General features: G+C 44.8%; 1 protein-coding gene across 1 annotated transcript in view; it reads left to right on the forward strand.

The window, feature by feature from the left end:
- Positions 1–7,481, forward strand: part of LOC139389489 (peripheral-type benzodiazepine receptor-associated protein 1-like) — an 87,457-nt gene extending 79,976 nt beyond the window's left edge. Inside the window, exons 4-6 of the mRNA XM_071136318.1 lie at positions 1,918–2,007; positions 7,099–7,221; positions 7,446–7,481. Of these exons, the coding sequence (XP_070992419.1) occupies positions 1,918–2,007; positions 7,099–7,221; positions 7,446–7,481 (249 nt within the window). The remainder of the gene's footprint in view (positions 1–1,917; positions 2,008–7,098; positions 7,222–7,445) is intronic.
- The last annotated feature ends 12,034 nt before the right edge of the window (positions 7,482–19,515 follow it).

The following is a 19,515-nucleotide window of genomic DNA, read 5'->3' on the forward strand; positions in this document are numbered from 1 at the left end:
GTACACCTGGACCTGTGTCCTTTTAGAAAGGCAACCTACGTCAGCTCTGAGTTGAAGGGATGCCAATGCGATCATGTGCTTATCCATGAGGGATTGCCTGATTGACTCAAGTGAATTGATGCGGTTTGAAGCGCCAATGGGTTTTTGACAGGGAATGTAAATGAATGGACGTACTGTACAGCCAGCCCTCCCTGTCTTTTGAGACTGTTTCATATGTCTCTTTGATGTGTGGCCCCTCTGCACTGAGAGAACCATTTCTGCTGTCTGATATGTTATGACATGTTCTAGGAGTGATATCTCTCTGTTAGGCTGTGTGTCGCTGCGTGCGTGCCTGTGTGCGTTTGTGCCTCAGTGCTGGTATGTGTGTGTGTCTTCACACTTATCCTCTATACCAACATGTCTGACCTTCATAAGTAAAACATCTGAGAATACCAGGGCAACACAGTGCACTGTCAGTTAGCCAATAAAAGACACATTTGTACTTACAGTAAATGTATCATGCATGAGCGGCGAAGGCTTCTTAGATCCTTGCAGAACAACACTGCCGTTGCTTTGCCTGCCGCCGTAGCAGAGAGAAGCTCTGCAGTTGACACTCCAGATTGCATCTGCTGCATGCCTTGTGGCTGTTGATTGAATGTAATTAAGTTTTCCTCCTCTGCAATGAAGGGATGTTTTTTTGTTCATCTCCCACTGACTGACATGGTGGGAAGAATGGCGGAGGAGGATGCCATGGGTGCGTTGAGGGGGTCTAAAAATGCAACACCTATTTACATTCAGTGTAAATGGAAGCATTAAGCTGTCGTATACTGTACAGTCCCTTCGGTAAGTATTTTCAGACCCCCTTGACTTTCCCACATTTTGTTATGTTGCAGTCTTATTCTAAAAATTGATTACATAAAAACAAATGGCACATTGCAGCCCGCATGTAGTTTGCCAAAAGGTACCCAAAGACTCTCAGACCATGAGGAACAAGATTCTCTCGTCTGATGAAACCAAGATTGAACTCTGTCCTGAATGCCAAGCATCACGTCCGGAAGAAACCTGGCACCATCCCTATGGTGAATGGTGATGGAAGCATCGTGTTGTGGGGATGTTTTTCAGCTGCAGGGTCTGGGAGACTTGTCAGGATCGAGGCAAAGATGAACGGAGCAAAGTACAGAGAGATCCTTGATGAAAACCTTCTGCAGAGCGCTCAGGACCTGACTGGGACGAAGGTTCACCTTCCAACAGGACAACGACCCTAAGCACACAGCCAAGACAACGCAGGAGTGGCTTCTCGACAAGTCTCTGAATGTCCTTGAGTGGCCCAGCCAGAGCCTGGACTTGAACCCAATCGAACATCTCTGGAGAGACCACCTGAAAATGACTGTGCAGCGACGCTCCCCATCCAACCTGACAGAGCTTGATGGGATCTCCAGAGAAGAATGGGAGAAACTCCCCACATACAGGTGCGCCAAGCTTGTAGCATCATACCCAATCGCTGCCAAAGGTGCTTCAACAAAGTACTGAGTAAAGGGTCTAAATTCATATGTAAGTGTGTTATTTCAGTTTTTATTTTGTATAAATTTGCTAAAAACTTGTTTTTGCTTTGTCATTACAGGGTATTAATGAGGAAAAAATAACGAGTTAAACAATTTTAGAACAAGGCTGTAACGTAACAAAAAGTTGAAAAACTTCCCGAGTACTGAATACTTCCCGAATGCACCATATAAATGTTGCTTTTTGATGCCAGCATCGTGTTACTTTAGTCATGCTTTCTATCACAGATGAGCAACCCACATTTGGATGAGTAATGCAGCACCTATGGCTGCAACATGTCTGCTCTGTTGAGCGCAGCATTACCTTACTCAGGAGCTCCTCTCCTCTGAGGTCTTAACACTGTTCACTATCTGTTCAATGTCGTCCCTCTCTCTCCAGGAGAATGAGCTTCAAGATGTTCTCCAGGAGAAGAAGCACTTGAGTCTCCACTTGTTCAACAATAGCCAGAACACAGTCCAATATGAACAGGTAGGTAGTGTGGAAGAGAGAGCCACACTGAGCTGCTGTGGATTATGTCTGCACAATTAAACCCTTCCCTTATCTGCACACACCGTCTTAGGGGTTCACTCCATTTTCACTCTCCATTTTCACTCTGCCCTTCCTCTCTCTCTCCTGTTATATATACTGAACAAAAATAGAAACGCAACATGTAAAGTGTTGGTCCCATGTTCTGTGAGCTGAAATCAAATGTTCCATTCGCACAAAAATATTATTTAGTCAAATTTTGTGCACAAATTTGTTTACATCCATGTTAGTGAGTGTTTCACCTTTGTCAACATAATCCATCCACCTGACAGGTGTGGCACATCAGGAAGCTGATTAAACAGCATGATCATTATACAGGTGCACCTTGTGCTGGAGACAAAGGCCACTCTAAAATGTGCAGCTTTGTGACACAACAGTGCCACAGATGTTTCAAGTTGAGGTGACGTGCAATTGGCATGCTTACTGCAGGATCGTCCACCAGAGCTGTTGTCAGAGAATTGCATGTTCATTTCTTTACCATAAGCCGCCTCCAACGTCATTTTAGCAAATTTGGCAGTACGTCCAATCAGCCTCACAACCGCAGACCAGCCTAGGACCTCCACATCCGGCTTCTTCACCTGCAGGCCCAGCCACCCGGAAAGCTGATGAAAATGAGTAGTATATATGTCTGTAGTAAAGACATTTTGTGGTGAAAAACTCATTATTTTTGGCTGGACCTGGCTCCCCAGTGGGTGAGCCTGGCTCCCAAGCTAGTGGGGCTATGCCCTCCCAGGCCCATCCATGGCTGTGCCCCTGCCCAGTCATGTGAAATCCATAGATTAGGGCCTAATTCATTAATTTAAATTGACTGATTTCCTCATATGAACTGTAACTCAGAAAAATCATTGAAATTGTTGTATGTTGCGTTAATATTTTTGTTCAGTACAGATGAAGGTGTATATTTTTTATATTTTTTATTTTATTTCACCTTTATTTAACCAGGTAGGCCAGTTGAAATTTACCATTTCTCAAATACAACTGCGACCTGGCCAAGATAAAGCAAAGCAGTGCGACACAAACAACAACACAGAGTTAGACATAGAATATATACAAACATACAGTCAATAACACCATATAAAAAAATATATATACAGTGTGTGCAAATGAGGTAAGATTAGGGAGGTAATAAATAGGCCATAGTAGCGAAGTAATTACAATTTAGCAATTAACACTGGAGTGATAGGTGTGCAGAAGTTGAATGTGCAAGTCGAGATACTGGGGTGCAAAGGAGAAGAAAAAAAATGAGCTGCTCTGGCAGCTGATGCTTAAAGTTAGTGAGGGAGATTTGAGTCTCCAGCTTCAGTGATTTTTGCAATTCGTTCCAGTCATTGGCAGCAGAGAACTGGAAGGAAAGGCGGCCAAAGGAGGAGTTGGCTTTGGGGGTGACCAGTGAAATATACCTGCTGGAGCGCGTGCTATGAGTGGGTGCTGCTATGGTGACCAGTGAAATATACCTGCTGGAGCGCGTGCTATGGGTGGGTGCTGCTATGGTGACCAGTGAGCTGAGATAAGGCGGGGCTTTTAAAGGAAAAATCCACTCGAACTATATATTTTTTTTAATACAGTACAAAAATGCACGTCAGCAGTCAAGTTTTCAAGATATTAGACTTTCAAGAAGCATAGTGACATATGCAAAATGCGTCATCATCATCATGATGTGGCAAGTACAACTTCCTATATCTTGAAAACAAGACCTCTGACATGCAAAACATTTTGGGACTGTATCAACATTGGACTAATGAAAAATATTTTTTGAGTGGATTTTTCCTTTAAGCACAGTGCTGATGTTGAAGCTGTCTCCAGCCTCATCTGGATCATGGGGCGGCCTAGTGGTTAGAGTGTAACCCAAAGGTTGCAAGATCGAATCCCTGAGCTGACAAGGTAAAACATCTGTTGTTCTGCCCCTGAACAAGGCAGTTAACCCACTGTTCCTAGGCTGTCATTGAAAATAAGAATTTGTTCTTAACTGACTTGCTTAGTTAAATAAAGGGTAAAAAGAGACTCTAAGCCTCTGATTGTATTATCATCTTCCTGTTGGCCCCTCACATCTCACAGGCCTTCCTTCCTGCCCAGCTGATAACACAGACAAGGGAGATCATCAGATCATGCTAAACCTGATTGGCAGGTAGCTGCTGGGAGTCAAGGGAGTTCAGTAGGGGCAGGATGTGGTTATTAATGTCTTATCAGGACACTGGGCTCTCAAACAAGGCTGATATGAGAGCAGCACTTTGCTAGCTGCATGGGCGGATATTAGACCCCTTGCCACACCTGTACCTCTGTGTTCTGATCCCTATCATCATCTCCGAGTGGACTAATGAGGAGGGGCGGAGCAACTCATCAGCCTGAGTTGGCTCCCCTTCTACACCATACTGTTCAGTCCTCTATCTGCCCACACTAGCTGAGACACAACAATCCACTCCAAAACTATTTTTCTTCCTACTACAGACAGACTACAGACAGACCCTCCACCCCACGGTGTGGAGGTGGACCACTCTGAATGTAGCTCTGTGTGTTGCTGCTGTAACAGCTTTTTTATTCATTATTCAGTTATGGATGCAGTGAGGAAAGGAGATCGGCTCCACTAACTTTCTTTGAGAAAATGCACATTATCAGGGGAGGAGGCAGCTGCTGTCTGTGTGAGTCACAGTATAAATGGTGTGATTGCAGCCATCCCTTTTCTTTTTTTTGTGTGTGTTTTTTAAATACATTTTTTATCCCTTTTTCTCCCCAATTTCATGGTATCCAATTGTTTTTAGCTACTATCTTGTCTCATCGCTGCAACTCCCGTACGGGCTCGGGAGAGACGAAGGTTGAAAGTCATGCGTCCTCCGATACACAACCCAACCAAGCTGCACTGCTTCATAACACAGCGCGCATCCAACCCGGAAGCCAGCCGTACCAATGTGTCGGAGGAAAAACCGTGCACCTGGCGACCTTGGTTAGCGTGCACTGCGCTCAGCCCGCTCAGCCAGTTTTGATTTATACAGTGCCTTGCGAAAGTATTCGGCCCCCTTGAACTTTGCGACCTTTTGCCACATTTCAGGCTTCAAACATAAAGATATAAAACTGTATTTTTTTGTGAAGAATCAACAACAAGTGGGACACAATCATGAAGTGGAACGACATTTATTGGATATTTCAAACTTTTTTAACATATCAAAAACTGAAAAATTGGGCGTGCAAAATTATTCAGCCCCTTTACTTTCAGTGCAGCAAACTCTCTCCAGAAGTTCAGTGAGGATCTCTGAATGATCCAATGTTGACCTAAATGACTAATGATGATAAATACAATCCACCTGTGTGTAATCAAGTCTCCGTATAAATGCACCTGCACTGTGATAGTCTCAGAGGTCCGTTAAAAGCGCAGAGAGCATCATGAAGAACAAGGAACACACCAGGCAGGTCCGAGATACTGTTGTGAAGAAGTTTAAAGCCGGATTTGGATACAAAAAGATTTCCCAAGATTTAAACATCCCAAGGAGCACTGTGCAAGCGATAATATTGAAATGGAAGGAGTATCAGACCACTGCAAATCTACCAAGACCTGGCCGTCCCTCTAAACTTTCAGCTCATACAAGGAGAAGACTGATCAGAGATGCAGCCAAGAGGCCCATGATCACTCTGGATGAACTGCAGAGATCTACAGCTGAGGTGGGAGACTCTGTCCATAGGACAACAATCAGTCGTATATTGCACAAATCTGGCCTTTATGGAAGAGTGGCAAGAAGAAAGCCATTTCTTAAAGATATCCATAAAAAGTGTCATTTAAAGTTTGCCACAAGCCACCTGGGAGACACACCAAACATGTGGAAGAAGGTGCTCTGGTCAGATGAAACCAAAATTGAACTTTTTGGCAACAATGAAAAACGTTATGTTTGGCGTGAAAGCAACACAGCTGAACACACCATCCCCACTGTCAAACATGGTGGTGGCAGCATCATGGTTTGGGCCTGCTTTTCTTCAGCAGGGATAGGGAAGATGGTTAAAATTGATGGGAAGATGGATGGAGCCAAATACAGGATCATTCTGGAAGAAAACCTGATGGAGTCTGCAAAAGACCTGAGACTGGGACAGAGATTTGTCTTCCAACAAGACAATGATCCAAAACATAAAGCAAAATCTACAATGGAATGGTTCAAAAATAAACATATCCAGGTGTTAGAATGGCCAAGTCAAAGTCCAGACCTGAATCCAATCGAGAATCTGTGGAAAGAACTGAAAACTGCTGTTCACAAATGCTCTCCATCCAACCTCACTGAGCTCAAGCTGTTTTGCAAGGAGGAATGGGAAAAAATGTCAGTCTCTCGATGTGCAAAACTGATAGAGACATACCCCAAGCGACTTACAGCTGTAATCGCAGCAAAAGGTGGCGCTACAAAGTATTAACTTAAGGGGGCTGAATAATTTTGCACGCCCAATTTTTCAGTTTTTGATATGTTAAAAAAGTTTGAAATATAAAATAAATAAATAAAAATACAGTTTTATATCTTTATGTTTGAAGCCTGAAATGTGGCAAAAGGTCGCAAAGTTCAAGGGGGCCGAATACTTTCGCAAGGCACTGTATTTGGTTGTCAACAAGAAATATCACAATCTCATTGGATTTAGGTTAAAAGTTGGGTGAAATAAATATGGAATTCCTTGACGTTGATTCATTTTTTTCAAATACAATCAGTTTTCCACATTGATTCAACGTCACCACGTTTAATTAATTGGTTAAAATGACATGGAAGCAACCATTTTTGCCCAGTGGGTTGATTCATTCAACTCTGTTTCGTTGTTGGACAACAACTGAGCAAATGCATAAATACAGTAGTTGATCCCAGACCCAGTTCAATGCTACAGTACACATCTATGACAGTGAGAACATGTTGTTCTGTTACTCCCCCATTATTATACTGTAGCTGTCAACCAGCCAGCCAGCCCTCCTGTCCGCCCATTAAGCACTCTGATATCTCCTCCCATAGAGCAGAGGTGTACGTGTGTGTGTTCTGTTCGTCTCACTGTGGTTCCCCGTGTTGTGTTCTGTGTGATCAGGTGAAGTCAGAGTATGCGCAGCTCAAAGAGACCCTTGGTGCTGTGACTCAGGAGAGAGATTCAGCCCTGCGGGAGAAGACCCAGCTCCAAGGCAAACTGGAGAACCTAGAGCAGGTGCTAAAGGTGAGAGTCTGGAGACACATTGTAGATAACCTTACATTTTGTCTACTGTATGTTTACTGTGTGTCTGTGTACTCCTGTGAATGATGAGAAGCCGAGCCCAAGCTCAGGTTCCTTTACAGAGCCTGATTCTCTGCCAGCCTCTACCCTTTCACCCCCATCACCTCTCTACCTTCCTTTCCTCTCTCTCTCTCTCTAATATCCCTGACCTGTCTGTTGCCTTCCAGTGCCGATGTGGGAGGAAGCTTAACCAGAAGCTGTGAAAGACTAGGAAGCTTGGAGCAGTCGGTCCTCCCCTCTCTTACCCTGGCCCCACCCCTTCCATCCCGTCTCTCCCTCCCCTCCATCCCCTCTCTTCCTCCCCACCATCCCCTCTCTTCCTCCCCTCCATCCCCTCTCTTCCTCCCCTCCATCCCCTCTCTTCCTCCCCTCCATCCCCTCTCTCCCTCCCCTCCATCCCCTCTCTCCCTCCCCTCCATCCCCTCTCTTCCTCCCCTCCATCCCCTCTCTTCCTCCCCTCCATCCCCTCTCTCCCTCCCCTCCATCCACTCTCTTCCTCCCCTCCATCCCCTCTCTCCCTCCCCTCCATTCCCTCTCTCCCTCCCCTCCATCCCCTCTTCCTCCCCTCCATCCCCTCACCCTCCCTCCATCCCCTCTCTTCCTCCCCTCCATCCCCTCTCTCCCTCCCCTCCATCCCCTCTTCCTCCCCTCCATCCCCTCTCTCCCTCCCCTCCATCCCCTCTCTTCCTCCCCTCCATCCCCTCTCTCCCTCCCTTCCATCCCCTCTCTCCCCTGCTAGATTGATCAGGTATCACTGCTATGCCCATCTGTATGGGGAGCAGCCCACTGTAGCCCCATTTTGAATGCTTTTCTCTACCGCAGTAGCCATGCTAGCTCTCCTTATTTATCTGGGCTGCTTTACTATGACACGAATGGGCACCTGGCTAGGACCAGTCCAGCGCACTGTGGAATGTGGATGTGCATGAGGCGAGTCTATTGGTTCAGTGGGTATGTGGGACCAGGGGGGTTAGAGAGCTGGGGTAGAGATCACTATTCATGATGACAATGAAATGAAAGTAAACTAGGGGATAGATGGGTTGTTCCACGAAATAAGTGCCTTTTGCATCCCTTTGATATTTTAAGTAGAAATTGTGCAGCCATATTGAATTTTAAAAGCCTGTTAAAATAAGTGAAGTGCCCTTTAATATAGACTACATGGAGAATTTAATAAAGCAGATGTTTTATATGAATAAAGACAAAGTGCCAAAATGCATCATTTTGACATGTCCCTCTGTGCACTCTGACTTCCAGGATGATTTGAACCCACTTAACCCCAAAATGCATCATTTATAACACGTCAACACTGTTACCCATAGATAGACAGGCTAGCATAACACGTCAACACTGTTACCCATAGATAGACAGGCTAGCATAACACGTCAACCCTGTTACCCATAGATAGACAGGCTAGCATAACACGTCAACACTGTTACCCATAGATAGACAGGCTAGAATAACACATCAACCCTGTTACCCATAGATAGACAGGCTAGCATAACACGTCAACACTGTTACCCATAGAAAGACAGGCTAGAATAACACGTCAACCCTGTTACCCATAGATAGACAGGCTAGCATAACACGTCAACACTGTTACCCATAGATAGACAGGCTAGAATAACACGTCAACCTTGTTACCCATAGATAGACAGGCTAGAATAACACATCAACACTGTTACCCATAGATAGACAGGCTAGAATAACACATCAACCCTGTTACCCATAGATAGACAGGCTAGCATAACACATCAACCCTGTTACCCATAGATAGACAGGCTAGAATAACACATCAACCCTGTTACCCATAGATAGACAGGCTAGCATAACACGTCAACCCTGTTACCCATAGATAGACAGGCTAGAATAACACATCAACCCTGTTACCCATAGATAGACAGGCTAGCATAACACGTCAACCCTGTTACCCATAGATAGACAGGCTAGAATAACACATCAACCTTGTTACCCATAGATAGACAGGCTAGAATAACACGTCAACACTGTTACCCATAGATAGACAGGCTAGAATAACACATCAACCCTGTTACCCATAGATAGACAGGCTAGAATAACACATCAACACTGTTACCCATAGATAGACAGGCTAGAATAACACGTCAACCTTGTTACCCATAGATATACAGGCTAGAATAACACGTCAACCCTGTTACCCATAGATAGACAGGCTAGAATAACACGTCAACCCTGTTACCCATAGATAGACAGGCTAGAATAACACATCAACCCTGTTACCCATAGATAGACAGGCTAGCATAACACGTCAACCCTGTTACCCATAGATAGACAGGCTAGAATAACACATCAACCCTGTTACCCATAGATAGACAGGCTAGAATAACACATCAACCTTGTTACCCATAGATAGACAGGCTAGAATAACACGTCAACACTGTTACCCATAGATAGACAGGCTAGAATAACACATCAATGTACTGACAACACACGTTACACTGATAGACAGGCTCTTACTCTGCTATGGGGAGCAGATTAGCACAGTGAAAACTTAGATCAGACTTGACGTTTTTTGGTGGCTTGCTAAAAGGCTGGCCCAGATGATTTGATGTTTTGCCTGCCTCCTCTGAGCAGAGGAGCTGACGTCAAGCAAGCGCAGCGATTACATGAGAGTGTGAACGTGATAGGAAGTGTCACATAAACACCTCATCTGGAATCATCAGCCCCGTTCTCTCTGTCTCTCGCTCTCTCTCTCTCGCTCTCTCTCACGCTCTCTCTCTCTCGCTCTCTCTCACGTTCTCTCTCGCTCTCTCTCTCACGCTCTCTCTCGCTCTCTCTCACGCTCTCTCTCTCGCTCTCTCTCACGTTCTCTCTCGCTCTCTCTCACGCTCTCTCTCGCTCTCTCTCAGGCTCTCTCTCTATCTCGCTCTCTTGCGCTCTCTCACGCTCTCTCTCTCTTGCTCTCTCTCACGCTCTCTTTCATGCTCTCTCTCACGCTCTCTCTCACGCTCTCTCTTGCTCTCTCATGCTCTCTCTCGGTCTCTTGCTCTCTCTCACGCTCTCTCTCACGCTCTCTTGCTCTCTCTCTTGCTTTCTCTCGCTCTCTCTAGCTCTCTCTCTCGCTCTCTCACGCTCTCTCTCACGCTCGCTCTCACGCTCTCTCTCTTGCTCTTGCTCTCTCACGCTCTCTCTCACACTCTTGCTCTCTTTCTTGCTCTTTCTCTTGCTCTCTCTCGCTCTCTCTCGCTCTCTCTCTTGCTCTCTCTCGCGCTCTCTCTCACGCTCTCTCTCACGCTCTCTCTCACGCTCTCTGTCTTGCTCTCTCTCACGCTCTCTCTTACGCTCTCTCTTACGCTCTCTCTCACGCTCTCTCTCATGCTCTCTCTCTCTCTCTCTCACGCTCTCTTGCTCTCTCTCTTGCTTTCTCTCGCTCTCTCTAGCTCTCTCTCTCGCTCTCTCACGCTCTCTCTCACGCTCGCTCTCACGCTCTCTCTCTTGCTCTTGCTCTTGCTCTCTCACGCTCTCTCTCACACTCTTGCTCTCTTTCTTGCTCTTTCTCTTGCTCTCTCTCGCTCTCTCTCGCTCTCTCTCTTGCTCTCTCTCGCGCTCTCTCTCACGCTCTCTCTCACGCTCTCTCTCACGCTCTCTGTCTTGCTCTCTCTCACGCTCTCTCTTACGCTCTCTCTTACGCTCTCTCTCACGCTCTCTCTCATGCTCTCTCTCACGCTCTCTCTCTTGCTCTCTCTCTTGCTCTCTCTCTTGCTCTCTCTCTTGCTCTCTCTCTCGCTCTCTCTCTCGCTCTCTCTCACGCTCTCTCTCACGCTCTCTCTCTCGCTCTTGCTCTCTCTTGCTCTCTCTTGCTCTTTCTCTTGCTCTCTCTCGCTCTCTCACGCTCTCTCTCACGCTCTCTCTCACGCTCTCTCTCACGCTCTCTCTCATGCTCTCTCTCACGCTCTCTCTCTTGCTCTCTCTCTTGCTCTCTCTCTTGCTCTCTCTCTTGCTCTCTCTCTTGCTCTCTCTCTTGCTCTCTCTCACGCTCTCTCTCACGCTCTCTCTCACGCTCTCTCTCACGCTCTCTTGCTCTCTCTCTTGCTTTCTCTCGCTCTCTCTAGCTCTCTCTCTCGCTCTCTCACGCTCTCTCTCACGCTCGCTCTCACGCTCTCTCTCTTGCTCTTGCTCTTGCTCTCTCACGCTCTCTCTCACACTCTTGCTCTCTTTCTTGCTCTTTCTCTTGCTCTCTCTCGCTCTCTCTCGCTCTCTCTCTTGCTCTCTCTCGCGCTCTCTCTCACGCTCTCTCTCACGCTCTCTCTCACGCTCTCTGTCTTGCTCTCTCTCACGCTCTCTCTTACGCTCTCTCTTACGCTCTCTCTCACGCTCTCTCTCATGCTCTCTCTCACGCTCTCTCTCTTGCTCTCTCTCTTGCTCTCTCTCTTGCTCTCTCTCTTGCTCTCTCTCACGCTCTCTCTCACGCTCTCTCTCACGCTCTCTCTCACGCTCTCTCTCTCGCTCTTGCTCTCTCTTGCTCTCTCTTGCTCTTTCTCTTGCTCTCTCTCGCTCTCTCACGCTCTCTCTCACGCTCTCTCTCACGCTCTCTCTCACGCTCTCTCTCTTGCTCTCTCTCACGCTCTCTCTCTTGCTCTCTCTCATGCTCTCTCTCTTGCTCTCTTTCATGCTCTCTCTCATGCTCTCTCTCTTGCTCTCTTGCTCTCTCTCTTGCTCTCTTTCACGCTCTCTTGCTCTCTCTAACGCTCTCTCGCGCTCTCTCTCGCTCTCTCTCACGCTCTCTCTCATGCTCTCTCTCACGCTCTCTCACACGCCCATACCCATAGATAGACAGGCTAGAATAACACATCAACCCTGTTACCCATAGATAGACAGGATAGCATAACACATCAACCCTGTTACCCATAGATAGACAGGCTAGAATAACACATCAACCCTGTTACCCATAGATAGACAGGCTAGCATAACACGTCAACCATGTTACCCATAGATAGACAGGCTAGAATAACACATCAACCCTGTTACCCATAGATAGACAGGCTAGAATAACACATCAACCTTGTTACCCATAGATAGACAGGCTAGAATAACACGTCAACACTGTTACCCATAGATAGACAGGCTAGAATAACACATCAACCCTGTAACCCATAGATAGACAGGCTAGAATAACACGTCAACCTTGTTACCCATAGATAGACAGGCTAGCATAACACGTCAACACTGTTACCCATAGAAAGACAGGCTAGAATAACACGTCAACCCTGTTACCCATAGATAGACAGGCTAGCATAACACGTCAACACTGTTACCCATAGATAGACAGGCTAGAATAACACTTCAACCTTGTTACCCATAGATAGACAGGCTAGAATAACACATAAACACTGTTACCCATAGATAGACAGGCTAGAATAACACATCAACCCTGTTACCCATAGATAGACAGGCTAGCATAACACATCAACGCTGTTACCCATAGATAGACAGGCTAGCATAACACGTCAACCCTGTTACCCATAGATAGACAGGCTAGAATAACACATCAACCCTGTTACCCATAGATAGACAGGCTAGAATAACACGTCAACCCTGTTACCCATAGATAGACAGGCTAGAATAACACATCAACCCTGTTACCCATAGATAGACAGGCTAGAATAACACGTCAACCCTGTTACCCATAGATAGACAGGCTAGAATAACACATCAACCCTGTTACCTATAGATAGACAGGCTAGAATAACATGTCAACCCTGTTACCCATAGATAGACAGGCTAGAATAACACGTCAACCCTGTTACCTATAGATAGACAGGCTAGAATAACACGTCAACCCTGTTACCCATAGATAAACAGGCTAGAATAACACACCAACACTGTTACCCATAGATAGACAGGCTAGAATAACACGTCAACCCTGTTACCCATAGATAGACAGGCTAGCATGACACGTCAACACTGTTACCCATAGATAGACAGGCTAGAATAACACATCAACCCTTTTACCCATAGATAGACAGGCTAGCATAACACATCAACCCTGTTACCCATAGATAGACAGGCTAGAATAACACATCAACCCTGTTACCCATAGATAGACAGTCTAGCATAACACGTCAACCCTGTTACCCATAGATAGACAGGCTAGAATAACACATCAACCCTGTTACCCATAGATAGACAGGCTAGAATAACACGTCAACCTTGTTACCCATAGATAGACAGGCTAGAATAACACGTCAACCTTGTTACCCATAGATAGACAGGCTAGAATAACACGTCAACCTTGTTACCCATAGATAGACAGGCTAGAATAACATGTCAACACTGTTACCCATAGATAGACAGGCTAGAATAACACGTCAACCCTGTTACCCATAGATAGACAGGCTAGAATAACACGTCAACCCTGTTACCCAAAGATAGACAGGCTAGAATAACATGTCAACCCTGTTACCCATAGATAGACAGGCTAGAATAACACGTCAACCCTGTTACCCAAAGATAGACAGGCTAGAATAACACGTCAACCCTGTTACCCATAGATAGACAGGCTAGAATAACACATCAACCCTGTTACCCATAGATAGACAGGCTAGAATAACACGTCAACCCTGTTACCCATAGATAGACAGGCTAGAATAACACATCAACCCTGTTACCTATAGATAGACAGGCTAGAATAATATGTCAACCCTGTTACCTATAGATAGACAGGCTAGAATAACATGTCAACCCTGTTACCCATAGATAGACAGGCTAGAATAACACATCAACCTTGTTACCCATAGATAGACAGACTAGAATAACACGTCAACACTGTTACCCATAGATAGACAGGCTAGCATAACACGTCAACCCTGTTACCCATAGATAGACAGGCTAGCATAACACGTCAACACTGTTACCCATAGATAGACAGGCTAGAATAACACTTCAACCTTGTTACCCATAGATAGACAGGCTAGAATAACACATAAACACTGTTACCCATAGATAGACAGGCTAGAATAACACATCAACCCTGTTACCCATAGATAGACAGGCTAGCATAACACATCAACCCTGTTACCCATAGATAGACATGCTAGCATAACACGTCAACCCTGTTACCCATAGATAGACAGGCTAGCATAACACGTCAACCCTGTTACCCATAGATAGACAGGCTAGAATAACACATCAACCCTGTTACCCATAGATAGACACGCTAGAATAACACGTCAACCCTGTTACCCATAGATAGACAGGCTAGAATAACACATCAACCCTGTTACCCATAGATAGACAGGCTAGAATAACACGTCAACCCTGTTACCTATAGATAGACAGGCTAGAATAACATGTCAACCCTGTTACCCATAGATAGACAGGCTAGAATAACACGTCAACCCTGTTACCTATAGATAGACAGGCTAGAATAACACGTCAACCCTGTTACCCATAGATAGACAGGCTAGAATAACACACCAACACTGTTACCCATAGATAGACAGGCTAGAATAACACGTCAACCCTGTTACCCATAGATAGACAGGCTAGCATGACACGTCAACACTGTTACCCATAGATAGACAGGCTAGAATAACACATCAACCCTGTTACCCATAGATAGACAGGCTAGCATAACACATCAACCCTGTTACCCATAGATAGACAGGCTAGAATAACACATCAACCCTGTTACCCATAGATAGACAGGCTAGCATAACACATCAACGCTGTTACCCATAGATAGACAGGCTAGCATAACACGTCAACCCTGTTACCCATAGATAGACAGGCTAGAATAACACATCAACCCTGTTACCCATAGATAGACAGGCTAGAATAACACGTCAACCCTGTTACCCATAGATAGACAGGCTAGAATAACACATCAACCCTGTTACCCATAGATAGACAGGCTAGAATAACACGTCAACCCTGTTACCCATAGATAGACAGGCTAGAATAACACATCAACCCTGTTACCTATAGATAGACAGGCTAGAATAACATGTCAACCCTGTTACCCATAGATAGACAGGCTAGAATAACACGTCAACCCTGTTACCTATAGATAGACAGGCTAGAATAACACGTCAACCCTGTTACCCATAGATAAACAGGCTAGAATAACACACCAACACTGTTACCCATAGATAGACAGGCTAGAATAACACGTCAACCCTGTTACCCATAGATAGACAGGCTAGCATGACACGTCAACACTGTTACCCATAGATAGACAGGCTAGAATAACACATCAACCCTGTTACCCATAGATAGACAGGCTAGAATAACACGTCAACCTTGTTACCCATAGATAGACAGGCTAGAATAACACGTCAACCTTGTTACCCATAGATAGACAGGCTAGAATAACACGTCAACCTTGTTACCCATAGATAGACAGGCTAGAATAACATGTCAACACTGTTACCCATAGATAGACAGGCTAGAATAACACGTCAACCCTGTTACCCATAGATAGACAGGCTAGAATAACACGTCAACCCTGTTACCCAAAGATAGACAGGCTAGAATAACATGTCAACCCTGTTACCCATAGATAGACAGGCTAGAATAACACGTCAACCCTGTTACCCAAAGATAGACAGGCTAGAATAACACGTCAACCCTGTTACCCATAGATAGACAGGCTAGAATAACACATCAACCCTGTTACCCATAGATAGACAGGCTAGAATAACACGTCAACCCTGTTACCCATAGATAGACAGGCTAGAATAACACATCAACCCTGTTACCTATAGATAGACAGGCTAGAATAATATGTCAACCCTGTTACCTATAGATAGACAGGCTAGAATAACATGTCAACCCTGTTACCCATAGATAGACAGGCTAGAATAACACATCAACCTTGTTACCCATAGATAGACAGACTAGAATAACACGTCAACACTGTTACCCATTGATAGACAGGCTAGCATAACACGTCAACCCTGTTACCCATAGATAGACAGGCTAGAATAACACGTCAACCCTGTTACCCATAGATAGACAGGCTAGCATAACACGTCAACACTGTTACCCATAGATAGACAGGCTAGAATAACACTTCAACCTTGTTACCCATAGATAGACAGGCTAGAATAACACATAAACACTGTTACCCATAGATAGACAGGCTAGAATAACACATCAACCCTGTTACCCATAGATAGACAGGCTAGCATAACACATCAACCCTGTTACCCATAGATAGACAGGCTAGCATAACACGTCAACCCTGTTACCCATAGATAGACAGGCTAGAATAACACATCAACCCTGTTACCCATAGATAGACAGGCTAGAATAACACGTCAACCCTGTTACCCATAGATAGACAGGCTAGAATAACACATCAACCCTGTTACCCATAGATAGACAGGCTAGAATAACACGTCAACCCTGTTACCCATAGATAGACAGGCTAGAATAACACATCAACCCTGTTACCTATAGATAGACAGGCTAGAATAACATGTCAACCCTGTTACCCATAGATAGACAGGCTAGAATAACACGTCAACCCTGTTACCTATAGATAGACAGGCTAGAATAACACGTCAACCCTGTTACCCATAGATAGACAGGCTAGAATAACACACCAACACTGTTACCCATAGATAGACAGGCTAGAGTAACACGTCAACCCTGTTACCCATAGATAGACAGGCTAGAATAACACATCAACCCTGTTACCCATAGATAGACAGGCTAGCATAACACATCAACCCTGTTACCCATAGATAGACAGGCTAGAATAACACATCAACCCTGTTACCCATAGATAGACAGGCTAGCATAACACGTAACACTGTTACCCATAGATAGACAGGCTAGCATAACACGTCAACCCTGTTACCCATAGATAGACAGGCTAGAATAACACGTCAACCCTGTTAACCCTGTTACCCATAGATAGACAGGCTACACACCAACACTGTTACCCATAGATAGACAGGCTAGAAACACGTAACATAGATAGACAGGCTAGAATAACACATCAACCCTGTTACCCATAGATAGACAGGCTAGCATAACACATCAACCCTGTTACCCATAGATAGACAGGCTAGAATAACACATCAACCCTGTTACCCATAGATAGACAGGCTAGCATAACACGTCAACACTGTTACCCATAGATAGACAGGCTAGCATAACACGTCAACCCTGTTACCCATAGATAGACAGGCTAGAATAACACGTCAACCCTGTTACCCATAGATAGACAGGCTAGAATAACCCATAGATAGACAGGCTAGAATAACACGTCAACCCTGTTACCCATAGATAGACAGGCTAGAATAACACGTCAACCCTGTTACCCATAGATAGACAGGCTAGAATAACACATCAACCCTGTTACCCATAGATAGACAGGCTAGAATAACACGTCAACCCTGTTACCCATAGATAGACAGGCTAGTAACACATCAACCCTGTTACCTATAGATAGACAGGCTAGAATAACATGTCAACCCTGTTACCCATAGATAGACAGGCTAGAATAACACGTCAACCCTGTTACCTATAGATAGACAGGCTAGAATAACACGTCAACCCTGTTACCCATAGATAAACAGGCTAGAATAACACACCAACACTGTTACCCATAGATAGACAGGCTAGAATAACACGTCAACCCTGTTACCCATAGATAGACAGGCTAGCATGACACGTCAACACTGTTACCCATAGATAGACAGGCTAGAATAACACATCAACCCTGTTACCCATAGATAGACAGGCTAGAATAACACGTCAACCTTGTTACCCATAGATAGACAGGCTAGAATAACACGTCAACCTTGTTACCCATAGATAGACAGGCTAGAATCAACCCTGTTACCCAAAGTCAACCTTGTTACCCATAGATAGACAGGCTAGAATAACATGTCAACACTGTTACCCATAGATAGACAGGCTAGAATAACACGTCAACCCTGTTACCCATAGATAGACAGGCTAGAATAACACGTCAACCCTGTTACCCAAAGATAGACAGGCTAGAATAACATGTCAACCCTGTTACCCATAGATAGACAGGCTAGAATAACACGTCAACCCTGTTACCCAAAGATAGACAGGCTAGAATAACACGTCAACCCTGTTACCCATAGATAGACAGGCTAGAATAACACATCAACCCTGTTACCCATAGATAGACAGGCTAGAATAACACGTCAACCCTGTTACCCATAGATAGATAGACAGGCTAGAATAACACATCAACCCTGTTACCTATAGATAGACAGGCTAGAATAATATGTCAACCCTGTTACCTATAGATAGACAGGCTAGAATAACATGTCAACCCTGTTACCCATAGATAGACAGGCTAGAATAACACATCAACCTTGTTACCCATAGATAGACAGACTAGAATAACAATAGATAGACCTTGTTACCCATAGATAGACAGACTAGAATAACACGTCAACACTGTTACCCATAGATAGACAGGCTAGCATAACACGTCAACCCTGTTACCCATAGATAGACAGGCTAGAATAACACGTCAACCCTGTTACCCATAGATAGACAGGCTAGCATAACACGTCAACACTGTTACCCATAGATAGACAGGCTAGAATAACACTTCAACCTTGTTACCCATAGATAGACAGGCTAGAATAACACATAAACACTGTTACCCATAGATAGACAGGCTAGAATAACACATCAACCCTGTTACCCATAGATAGACAGGCTAGCATAACACATCAACCCTGTTACCCATAGATAGACAGGCTAGCATAACACGTCAACCCTGTTACCCATAGATAGACAGGCTAGAATAACACATCAACCCTGTTACCCATAGATAGACAGGCTAGAATAACACGTCAACCCTGTTACCCATAGATAGACAGGCTAGAATAACACATCAACCCTGTTACCCATAGATAGACAGGCTAGAATAACACGTCAACCCTGTTACCCATAGATAGACAGGCTAGAATAACACATCAACCCTGTTACCTATAGATAGACAGGCTAGAATAACATGTCAACCCTGTTACCCATAGATAGACAGGCTAGAATAACACGTCAACCCTGTTACCTATAGATAGACAGGCTAGAATAACACGTCAACCCTGTTACCCATAGATAGACAGGCTAGAATAACACACCAACACTGTTACCCATAGATAGACAGGCTAGAGTAACATGTCAACCCTGTTACCCATAGATAGACAGGCTAGAATAACACATCAACCCTGTTACCCATAGATAGACAGGCTAGCATAACACATC

The sequence above is a fragment of the Oncorhynchus clarkii genome, chromosome 30, assembly GCF_045791955.1.
Source record: "Oncorhynchus clarkii lewisi isolate Uvic-CL-2024 chromosome 30, UVic_Ocla_1.0, whole genome shotgun sequence".
In the NCBI taxonomy this organism is placed as follows: Eukaryota; Metazoa; Chordata; class Actinopteri; order Salmoniformes; family Salmonidae; genus Oncorhynchus; species Oncorhynchus clarkii.